We start from the raw sequence: 12696 nt of genomic DNA, 5'->3' as shown, positions 1-12696 counted from the left end.
TCTTAAACTAATCATTTATATTCAAAATCTTTCTATTTCTTTAACCATATTCAAATAGTTTAATTTTTAAATACTTCCTCTGGTAATTCCCATCATCTAATTTCTTAATTCTCACTTTAGACTTTTTTTTTTTGCCCAACAGCTTTCCTGTTCAATATTCTTCGATGAGGATTTCCGGTTTGCTGCGCGCCCAACATGGATGCTTAGAAGACGAGTTTCGTCTTCCCCGTTCAGTTTCGTACTGCTGGGGGACCCTGAAAAGGGTCAACAGTCGCCCTGTAGAGGCAACCAGCAAGAGAGCTCTCCCTCTAGAGCCAGCGAATCCCTCCAAACCGGCAGACGAAAGGCCGACCATAGAGCTATGGTCTGCCACAAGGCTGCAGACAGCCAAAGTCGCACCTACCATCTGGCAACTCTAAAGCAGCGCGGAAGAGACTTGGTGAGATCTACCTCTCTTACATCTTGATTACTTACTTACCTGCATAAGCTGCTAACGTATTTTCACCCCTGTGGTGAGGGAAGGGAGATTTTAACCCTCCCTCCAAAAAAAGCGACGACTGACTACCCAAGGGAGTTTAAAACGTTGAAAAAATACTGTGATCCTAATTGGAACTTTACTTCCTAAAATTGGTGGATTACAAGATTTTCAATTTTCTATTCTTTATCTTTTTCTGATTTTTATTCGTTATTTTTACCGAAGATCTGGGTTTTTTTCCCTTTAAATTAGAAGAAAAAAACTGAAAAGATCAAAACAACTTGGGTGACATCTGATGGCTAAACTTGAGATTTCAACCTATTATCGTCTAAGAGAGATTTGTTGACAGCTTAGAAAATAGATAAGATATACACAACCTTGAAACACAAGCTGCAAGAAACTCAGCTGTTCCTCACTTAGTGGACTTTTTGACTGTAAGCTTTCAGTTTAATATACTATAATGGAAAAAGAACAGGAATAGATTTTTCCTACAGAGGAAGAACAGAAACAAACTCTTTGTATGTTAAAAGCGATTGTCCAAACTCTCCTCAGAGCTGGTGATGAAATAAGAAGCGGCAGGAAAAAGCAAGAAAGTAGCCTGGATATGCAAGCTCAAATTACGACTTTAACTAAAGAATCACCTATACAGAATTCTACAGAAAAAGTGGAACAATCAAATGCTATGACAAAAGATTCAACTACTCAATAAATACAGATAATGGAAGATACAGAAAATACATTGATAATAGAGAAAAAGGAAAGGACTTTTGTTATAAATCAGAAGGAACATGAAGATCAAAAAGAAAAACAGATGAAAGAGAAGATAAACACTTCGGGACAACCACGTTGAGATGGAAAAACAAAGAGATGATCTGCTAAATCAGCTAGTCTTCTTTAAAAAATGGCAATTGGATGGTCTTTTCAACGCCAAACAATAGCCACAACAACACAAGGAGATCTGCTTGATGATTTAAAAGCAAAGACATGGAAGATGATTTGGCAAAGAAAGAAAGCTAGAATAAGACTGAAAAGGAATGGGGTTTTGATTGACACACAAGATTTAAAATAGAATATACTCAAATGGATAGAATATGTATTCTGAACATAAGACAATAAAGAAAATTTTGGTCATACAAAATTTAGATGTATAAATATTAAAATAATATTATATTTTTTATTAATTTGTTAAGCTAGATGATAAGAATATATATAAGATGTGTATCTTAAACACTAGACTGTGAAGAATTGTGATAAAAGAATTGTGGTCAATTAAAAATCTGGGAAAAATAAATATTAAATGTTAAATTTAAATATTAAGAGAAAATTAAAATGGGGAAAAGCTTATTAGGTCACTGATTGGCTAAAAGATTGAGTGTTAAAAACAATTAAGATTTGAATACAAGATATTGTTATGAGTTATGGTTCGATGAATCAAAGAATCTTCCCATAATCTTATGTTGTTGCAGATACAAAAGGCAAAACAGGTAAGATGTTTTTATAGGAAGGTTTCGCCCCTTTGTATTCATTGAAAATCTTTTCCTTTCTTTCTTTCTTGATTTTATTTTTTGTTTCTCAAGTTCTTGTAATTCTCATGGTAAAATCCATTTTGCCAAATCTTTTTTCTTGTCCTCAAACTTATTTTGTAATCTTAAAGTGTAGTTTGTCTTTTCCATGTCCAGAGTTTCCTGTAATTTTTTTCCCATCTGGGTCATACTTCCTTGTATTGTTAAATTCCATCTTGAAATCTCTCTCTTCTGTCTCACTCTCTATTTTTATTTTCAGAGAATTTTTATGTTGTAAAGTTAAATTGGAGATGTGTTCATTTATGATTTCAAAGTTATTATTAATTTCCTCATGGTTTGAGATTATCGTTGTTTGGATTAGTTGCAACATAGCATAGATCTCCTTCTGGAAAGTATTTGTTTTTTCTTGGTATATTGTTTCTGCAGATTTCTGGTTTTCCATAATAGCCAAAAATCAAGGTTTTCCTTTCTCTGCAGACAACTTTAGTATCACAGCTAAGTTAGTATTTGTAACCCAGAAAGGTCAATTCTTTTTTTTTTACAGTTTATAATTCTCACTTTGTAGATAACCCAAAATATTTTCTGTTATTAAGACATTGAAGGTCACCAAAATCAAATTTATCTTTTCCAGGGCTTTGCCAGTCCCTGTAATAGAGCAGCTGCTGTTGTATATTTTCATCCACCACTAGATGTCAGCACCAGTTCTTTCAGTAATAGACATTTACTTCTATTTTCATGATATAAAAGGAAAATCCTAACAGATTCCACTGATTTCAAACTTATCCAAATTAAGTCTTATATTCTTTTCATTTCAGTATATTTCTGTTCCCCCTGAAAAGTTTAATTCGCCACTTCTGTCTACAGGAGGGTGGGGCAAAGGTCCCCCTCCTTCTAACTTTCGGAGGCTTTTTGCTTCTTGGGGTTTCTTTTTTTCTCTCCCAGGAAATCAATTTTCAAACAGAAGAGAGAAAATCACTGTTCTTACTCAGTTCCAAACACATTGTTCAATCAGCTTGAAGTAGTACTTTTGGACTTCAGTTCCTTGTAGCTTGGGCTAGACTCGGAAGTTAAGCTAGCCTTTCACCTGCCGGTTTCCGGAGGGCTTTTCCCAAACCAATCGGATCAATCGCCATCTCTCCGCAATCGACAGGACGTCCCCCCTTCTATGTTGCCTTTACGGGGCAACCTCAGGCCCATTTAGGGTCCCCTGGCAGGCAGAAATCAACCGTAGGGCGTGGAGGCCCACAATCCCTCAGCTGCTGCACTACAGTGCAAAATCAGAAGTCCTACTTCTCAGCTTTCTTATTAACCATATGGAATTCTTAGCTGTAGATCCTCATTTACAGGCAAGGAACAAATCATCTCTCATGCAGTTGTTATGAGTTTATTGTTTTAATTTAAATAAATATTTTGTCTATCCTGTATTGAGTTTGAAAAGAGCAATTTCTCTGTGCATTACTTGTTAAAACTGTATCAGTAAGCTACTTCTCTATTAACACCACATTCATTTCAAGAAGGCAATGGAGCAGCTCCATGGTAACAAAAAGTTGCTGATAATTAGATATGAAAACATAATCATTACACTTCTTCCATACTTAATACTAGGGTTATCAATCCTTTGGAGCATGTGGAAGTACTCAGACATTTGTTGGCAACTGCTTAGACTGGTTTTACTTTTTCTTAGCACTCTGCTGCTACCCTTCACAACTCCATAGAAGAATAGAGCTGCTCTACTCCTTCATGTGGAGGTCTACATAAGTCATTTCATGTTTTTTTCCTTAAAATCTGAACCAGTCCATAGACTACTTAATACAGGGGTGTCACATTGTCAGCCCATGGGCCAGATGCATCATAGCATAACCGCACCCACCCCATTGCCGGCAATGGCAGAAAAGTCACGATGTGTCACAACATGTCACATGATGTTGTGAGTTTGATACCCCTGACTTAATATTTACAGCACACCTAAAGCAGCATTGTAGAGATGTGAGCAGTATACTTTAAAATTGTATCATATTAGTTTTAAGACAATATTTCTATGTCTTCACTTTTTCTTTTACAAGACTTTGCTTTTGTACATCAAAGTGAATAGACCCAAAGCTGAAAATCTACAAAATGGTGACACATATTTTATAAAGAGAAATGTATAATACACAATGCTAACAAATGTAGGGACAACTTACTTGCCAAGATCAATGCAGCACTTGGCAAGCAAATATTTACACTGTGGGGTGGTACAACTGTGTCCTTTAAGGAGTCTGTATGCCTTGTAAGCTTTTCCTGAGCGATAGTAACAGGTTGCCAGTAGGAAGAGAGCATCTTCTGAATGTACTGAAGAAATAAAGATGAAAAAATATCAGTTGCTTAGCCCTGAACTTCTGGATGCAAACAGTTAAGGTGCATAGTATTTTGTGGCAACTTTCTTGCCAAACTACTCTTGAGGATCTCCAATTGTTGCTTTACATTGTAATTACAGCCGTTTTGTTGGCAAGCACCAAGAGTTCTTCATAACTTAGAAATTTATGACAATATATTAGGTTGTACTATGAACAATCATGAGCTCACTCTATTCTGTTTGATGTTAGGCCTTTATCCACTGTTCTTGAAATGCTAGCCATCCACCTTTGAGTTTCAGAAAACTGTATCAGCAGAGGTTGCCTTTTCTCTTTGCCCAGCCGTATCCATATAGCCTTTGTTTCAAACTGCAGCAATTAACTGACCTCACCCAGCTAATAGATGACATAGTCTAATACATTTTAATACCTGGAGCCTATACTTTTGAGCAATAATACCTTTGAGCAAAAATATAATAAGAGGAAAAATATTAATACTAGCACAGCTAAAAATGACCAGTTTCTATCATCCATGAATAATATCATGTGATCAGGAACAACAGTAACAAAAAATGCTGCTAGGACATGTTTGTGCTGTGCATAGAGGGAAATGAGGAAAGGCTTTAAAAACTGTACATTAATATTGACCAATGTCATAAGTAAAGAGGAAAAATATTCTCTAGGCCAGCATCTTTCCCTATGTCTATCGAGCATCATCCTTTACTTGTGTACATGCTCTATTTTTGATTATGTAAACATGAAATAATGTAACACAATAAAGTACAATTCAGTATATAATAATACTTTCTACAACTTTAAATATTGCCCAATTTTCATACATTTAGATTACAGAATACGACCTCCTTCCAGCTGAGGGCTGATCTGACAAAGAAGCCTATATTTTAGCTTTTAAAAAGTTATTACAGTACTATCAATGGACTATTACTCAGAATGCTATCTATTAAAACTATTTTTTCAAGCTTAAAAGAATGCTCCTATATACTACTCTGCTGTATACAGATGCCATCTGTGCTATCGATCAAACCACATTATCATTTAGATTTCATGGATAATGCTGGAAAAAAACTTCAAAGTACTTTGACAATTCTGTAAATAGTGCAAATATTTATATCAGAGTAGGTTCATACCTTCTGCATACAGTCTCTCTGCCAAAAACACAGCATCCCGATAAGCATAGTGGTTAAGTGCTTGCCATATAGCAGCCTGTGAGAAAGGGGAGAGAAAAGAAGAAAAAATATTTATTGTTAACCAGATGCAAGCAAAAGATGAATAAATGTATTTCCAAATATATTTACATGTCAACATATTTACCTGAAATTATGTTTTGTTTTTAAAACTGTAATAATGTTTTGAAATGCATAGTAATTAATAATTAACTAATTAACCTATTCTGGTTTTGTTACTTTAAGCCACCTTGAGGACTGATCTGGATTGACAAGCAAATTGGAAAGAGAAAGTAAAATTAAACTCTTTTTTGAAATACAAAAAAACATTTCAGCCAATAAACTTAATATGAAACATACTGTTGTTGCTATATGGATAAGACTAAGCATAGCTAAAACCATGGACATGTTTTGATTGCAGCCTTACATATCTGGCCATATACAGGAAACTTGAACAAAAGCTGTTATGTTATATTGTCCCACTTTTTTGGCAACAAATAGATAAATCTTAATATGCCTGTACTTTCTGAAGCCTATTTTTTGTGCAAGTCGGGGTGCTTTCCTGCATTGGAATGTACTCTTAAGAAGGTATGTTTTTCCACTTTCAGAAAAGGATTCTTTCTTCTTCAACTGGGCTTTTGAAGTCTATCTATAAAGATTTTATTATTGTGCTTTAATTTCAATTATTTATATTTTAATTTACATTTATATTAACTGAGTATAATATAGATAGAAGCACAGGCTATAAATTGAATTAAACAGTCAGTGAAAAGAACATGTGTGATTATGGAAAACTTTTTACATGTATCTAATAAAGTTAGGATAAATGTCTGTTAATATAAAAGTAGAAAAAAGCTTTATTAATAGTTTGCATCTTCCCTAAAAACAGAATTTGATTTCCAAATATTCAATACTAATTATAAACCAACAGTCAGAAAATATTGCATCCATTTTAATAACTACACTGAAATTTATAAAATATAACTAAAAGTTAGCAATATTAATACAATAGTTTAGTAGTTTTCACCATTCAAATCATGTCTTGACTCTTACTGACTATACTGGTAGGCAAATGGTCTCTATGCTACTCTGTCAAGCACAGCTTCTGTCAGCTACTGGATGTTCATCTTTATATCAGCTTTGATGGTATCAAGCCAGCAAGTTCTTTGCTTGCCCCTTCTTCTTGACCCATTAACCATTCCTAGTATCACTGACTTCTCCAATAAATTTGCATGTAGGACATGGCCAAAGTAAATCAGATGTAGTTTTGTGATTTTGGCTTCTAGTGATGTTTCTGGTTTTATATAATTCAACATCTCTCTGTTGATTGTTCTAGCTGACCGTGGTATATGCAATAATTTATGCCAGCACCACAGTTCAAAGGCAATAATTCTTCTCTGATCAGGCATTCTTAGTGTCCAACTCTCAAACCCATACATCAATCAATAATCCAGTTACACTAGCTTTAAAAAAAAGGTTGGCATTTCAATGTCTTTTTTGTAACCAAAGTTTTAAGGGTTATATTATGGTGCCAAAATGACACTTGCATAGTGCCATTATGCAAATATCATAATTATGCACTTGCATTACAACAGCTGACAAAATAACTAAGACATATTTGTGCAATGATATAATCATGCACCTGTCATCATTTGCCATCCCTTGTTGCTCCTGAAAATACCCATATTTGGGCTGACTTGGCTGGAAGCAAATGGGTTAGAAAAAATTAAACAAATAAATATTGCACAAGAACTGATAATTCAGCGATTGATGACTATATGTCTATAATATCCGTGGACATTCAGTCAAAACATAGAAAATTTTTAATTAAGATTTGTTTGGGAAAAGCTGTATAATACTATATTCATTCATAGTAATATTGCAATATTTTAATAATATTACCCACTTTAAAATGGAGCCCTAAAACTTCTTTATTTCCATTTCATTCCTCCTGTTAGAGTAACCAGATAAATAAAATAACAATAGTTCATTTACTGTGACTGGAATTGAACTCAATAACAAAAAATCAGTTTGTAATTGTTTCTAATGATTCCAGCCATTTTGGCTTGTGTGCTGAGCAATATTAGGTATAGCACTTGCCCCCCCCCTTCCTTGGGCTCAATACTAAACAAGGTTGGATGTGGTTAGAACTTGGATGTTTTAAAAAAACAGATGAAAGATCCTAAAACTAATAGAGGACATCTGATTTATTGATAGAGAAGAAAATTTAGTCCTACTCTATTGCAGAAAGTCCATCAAATCTTTTTGTACTATGTCTGCAAATATAATTTAAATTCACGACTACTGGAAAAATCACATAAGTTTGATGCAGAAATATACATACTACCAACTCTTCTAAATATCTAAGGGAAATATAGTGTTAGGATGTGACCTGCCCTCATTTCATGAGAGGGAGCCAACCTCCCTCTCAGCTCAGCCTAACCTATCACACAGGGTTATTATGGGGAAAATAGGAGGAGGAAGTTATATTGGATATAATTGCTACCTTGAGTTATTTATAAAAATAATAAAGGTAGAATAAAAACAAATAAATAAATTATACCAACAAGAACAATATTAAAGAAAACCATACATTAAGTATAAAAAGGTAAAGGTAAAGGTTCCCGCGCACATGCGTGCTAGTCGTTTCCAACTCTAGGGGCCGGTGCTCATCTCTGTTTCAAAGCCGAAGAGCCAGTGTTTGTCCGAGGACGTCTCCGTGGTCATGTGGCCGGCATGACTAGACGCCAAAGGTGCACGGAACGCTGTTACCTTCCCACTGTAGTGGTCCCTATTTTTCTACTTGCATTATTACGTGCTTTCGAACTGCTAGGTTGGCAGAAGCTGGGACAAGTAACAGGTGCTTACTCTGTTACGCAGCACTCGGGATTCAACCCACCAAACTGCCGACCTTCTGATCAACAAGCTCAGCATCCTAACCCACTGAGCCACCGCGTCCCTTACATTAAGTATAGTGCACCTGAAATCACACTAAGAAAAATACTTATAATTGTAAAACAGCAACCAAAATATCCATTGCTAAGCAAGGCAGTTATTAAGTAAATCTTATCCCATTTTACAACTTTTCTCCCATGGTTGTTAAGAGAAGCACTAGTTTTTAAGTGACTCATGCAGTTGTTAAGTGTATCTGGTTTCCCCAATTGATTTTGTCAGAAACTGCAAATAGCTGTCCCAAGACTCCAGGACACTGCAGCCATTGTAAATACATGCCAGTTGCTAAGCATCCTAAATATGATCATTTGACTATAGAGATGATGCAATGGTCATAAGTATGAGAACTGGTCATGTCACTTCTTTCAGTGCCATTGTAATTTTGAACAGTCATTAATCAAATTTAATCAGATGGTTGTAAATTGAGGACTGTTTTATTTTTTGGCCGACAAATTTGTCTTATTGAATATTCCTGGTCTTTGGGCAGATAGAAAAAAGATATTCAACTGGGCAGATAGAAAAAAGATATTCAACTTTGTTCTACTTTTTCAATAACCATGATACCTAGGCCCCTTAACCAGTAATTTATAATACAGTCAAATAATACAGTCATTGATAGATGAAATGTTCATATATATTGCTAGTCCATGTATGATATGCCATACGCTAAATAAATTCAGTCATTTTATAATACAAGTTGTTATAAAATTCCAATAAGGAAGACATGGAGACTGGAAATATTTTGAAAAAACATCTTCTATTTGTTGTTTTTCCTACCGTAGTAGAAAATTTGGAAATAAGATTTTCTAGAGAAAATTCCCCAAAACTTGTATTGGATATTAGCTAATATTAATTAGAAGTATCAGTCTAGGAACTGATTCATTGCAATCATCTTTTTCAAGGGCAAAATATGAGCCAACTGCCCTGTTATTGTCTAATGTGATAACATCTAGTTCCTGCAGCAGACAGCCACTACTATTTTCTAAGTAAATATTATAAGCAATAATCACCTCCATCAACTGGGCAATTTTCAATGGTTATTTTAATTAATCATGAAGGACAATTCACAATTGTCCAACCTGATACTTCCAAGAATGATGTTCACACTTTCATTCAGCATTGAAAACAATCCATAAAATGGAACAATTGCCAAAAGTACATTAATTGGTTCTTCTAAGATGGATTCCAAATCAGTATTAATGCAAGCAGTCTATCTATAAATGTCTTATAAATTAGTTAGCAGAAATTATAAAGTTAATCCTAGTTTAAGAGTCTCAAAGTTAGAAGAAAAATCAGTGAAAATTTAACAATGGTGAAAAAACATAGCATTAAAAAAAACCTCAATGTATCTGCCATGCAAAAATAAATTGGTTAGTTTTAAAGATGCCATAATCTCTTAGCTGTTTTTGCTGCAATATATTAATATAGTCACATACTGGAACCACTAATGGAAAAGTAAATTTTTTCACCATTATTTGTATCATAGAATAGAATTTCTAGCACAGGTTGTTTAGGTTCAGGCAGATGCACCTCAGGTTTTTCTCCATTGTCATTATAGTTGTCTTCTCCTTTGTTTCATTGCCCCTAATTTCATTGAGATCGGAGAGTTATCTGATTCTGTGATCTGAAAATGGACACCTGGAAATGATTGTGTTCATTGCTTAAGTCATTATTTACTCCAGCTGTCAACCAGGACTAAAGATGAGGTGGGCACCAATGATTGAATATTAAAGCTTTTAGATGGTGCCTACAATTCTCAGGGGGGGGGGAGGGAAGAGAAGCCCTCAACAGAATGTTATGATTTGACTTCTGGCCCTGGCTTTACACAATAAAGATTTTCTTTTTGTTTGAAATTTTTAAGAAACTTGAAGCTTGCTCTCAGAAAAAGATGCCAATGAACTTACAATGAAAATGGATGAACAATCAGTAAGTACAATGGGAAAATAAATTGTAATTTGTAGAGCACAAGTCCATGATATTGTAAAATACACAAGATGAGAAAATTTAGGAAGCTGAAAATAAAAATATGGTTTGAAATGAAATTATTATTATTATTAATTTTATTTGTATACCGCCTTTCTCCCGAAGGATTCAGGGTGGTGAACAGGGCAATACATATTAAAAAACAAGATACAAAAATTAAAAACGATTAAACAAAATGCCCATGAATAAATTAAAACACATTAAAAAGTAGGTTAAAACAGATTAATAAAACCCAAGCCCATCCCATCAGTGTGAAGAACACAGAAAACTGCATTGTTATACTAAAGAAATAGAAAGCAACATAAACAAAAGCTGGCATAGTGCAATTGTCTGATCTGCTAGGCCCTTAAAACATTTTAAGACACTTGTAAATTTTGCAAAACTCTTCAGTTCAATACAGGGTTGGCATTTGAAGAAGTAATACAAGTTTCTAGATCTGAATAGTAATCCAGCCCTAGCCAGTCTTTGTGCAGCAAGGCAGAAACTGAAAATATGGGGCCTCCTCAGCTGGAGCTACAAATATATTGGAGAATGAGAAGGACTGTAGTGGTAGAGGGCCTTTTTGCCAATTAGAGAATAATCAGATAGCATAATCAGATTATATATAAACAAGCAATGCGAATGTAAATCCTTCGTGCAAAAGGAGAAGCTGACAGGAATTATGATAATTAAAGAATATCCAATGCTACTAAACAGGCATAGATTTATTTAGTATCATGGACTGGATTGAAACCATTAGAAGATCATTATGCTGTAAAAGCCAGATATTAATTTAAGTGACTATTTGGTGTTTGGTATGTGTGTGTGTTTAAGGGAGTAATAAAAGGAAAGCCTTCAATGGGAGAGATGGGACAGGGATTAATGAGAGAGGGTTCATGTGGGGAAGACGCTTACACTACAGGTGTCTAAAAGGACAAAAAAACAAAGTGTGATCCTTGGGGACCCAAGAGGTCTTTGAGAGTTGAGAGAATGTGTTTAAGTTAGTCCAGGAAAGGTGGGAGGGAGAATTAAAAACACGAAATGCAAAAGGCAATTTTTAAAAACATCGTTCCTTCCAGAGAGAACTGGACTGATTTACCGGTGCAGGGACAGTCGAAGTGCGAACGCGACATTCACAAAGGCAAAAAAGCACTGCTGTAAACTAAGAAAGTGAGATTACAGAAGATTCTCTTGCACCGCCATCCTCCATCCCCCATTCCCTGAAAGGAGCAAAGGGAGTTTGTAAAGGAGCCGTATCTTATCAATAAAAAAAGAAGAGCAGGAACCCTTCTTTCTCCTGAGGCTCCTTTCCTCTGTCTCCTGCTTTCGTTTCTCCCCTCCCCAGTACAGGCCCTTCGCCACCGGTGTCCGTACCTGGACGGGTTCCTGCAGCACCGTCATCCTGCCCCGACTCCCCACTCAGGGACAGGACCCGGATGAAATTGGGGTTGGGGGGGAAGGGAGCCCCCTTCTCTCTTTTCTCTCTCCCCCCTCCTCCTGACAGACTCAGACACCGCCTCAGGGTGTGGCGCGACAACGACCCGGATCACGTCTCATTTAAACTGGCAGCGACCGTTAACTGGGCCGTGAAGGAGGTAAGGAAAGGGAAAGGAAGGCCCCAGCCCGTCATGAGCCGAGTGTTGCCGAGCAGTCGACGGAAAGTGACGAAAAGATCCGAAGGCAAGACCTCTTCCGCTGCTCCTTCCCGAGCGGAGACGGAAAGGACGTGAACGAACTCGAAGGCCAGGCTTCTTCGTTCTTGACGGAAAGTGCCGAAAGAAAGCGAAAGCGAGTCGGTCTTGGACTGTGCTCTCTTAATTGAAGTCACCAAAGCATCGTCCGGTCTCGGCTTTATCGTGACGGAAAGAGCCGAAGTGATCCGGAAAACCATATTGATCAAAAGTAAATTACGTCACCATCTTATGTCTACTGTATGTACTGTACATAACTCATGAAAATGATAACATGTTGAAGAAGATTGGAATATCAAAAATTGACCGAGGAGGTTTCTCTCTTATTTCGGAAATAGAGGAACGATAGCCGGAAACACCCAAGCTGCCGAAGGGAGAGGCGGGTGTTTGAGAACTTTTTGAGTCCCGATTGAGAGAAATGCTGTATTTGTATACACTTATTGAAAATGTTTAGTTTATGATACTCCATAAATATTTATATGCCGGTGGGGTGGGGGTATAGAAAAGTATTCTGTACAAGCTCAGGAACTATCTTGAGAGGAAAGTATCGGATAAAAAAATACCCTGTTAAAGGAT

General features: G+C 36.0%; 1 protein-coding gene across 2 annotated transcripts in view; it reads right to left on the bottom strand.

Annotated features, from left to right (window-relative positions):
• The window catches only part of LOC310649626 (cell division cycle protein 27 homolog), a 37536-nt gene extending 25189 nt beyond the window's left edge, over positions 1–12347 (bottom strand). For both annotated transcript variants that reach the window (XM_083378225.1, XM_083378226.1), the window contains exons 1-3: positions 11804–12347; positions 5480–5555; positions 4182–4329 (exon numbers count right to left, since the gene is read on the bottom strand). In XM_083378225.1, the coding sequence (XP_083234351.1) occupies positions 4182–4329; positions 5480–5555; positions 11804–11830 (251 nt within the window). In that variant the 5' untranslated portion in view covers positions 11831–12347. The remainder of the gene's footprint in view (positions 1–4181; positions 4330–5479; positions 5556–11803) is intronic.
• Positions 12348–12696: the final 349 nt, after the last annotated feature.

This window comes from Vipera ursinii, assembly GCF_947247035.1.
Source record: "Vipera ursinii genome assembly, chromosome: Z".
Classification (NCBI taxonomy): domain Eukaryota; kingdom Metazoa; phylum Chordata; class Lepidosauria; order Squamata; family Viperidae; genus Vipera; species Vipera ursinii.
This window is presented reverse-complemented; position numbering and strand designations above follow the sequence as displayed.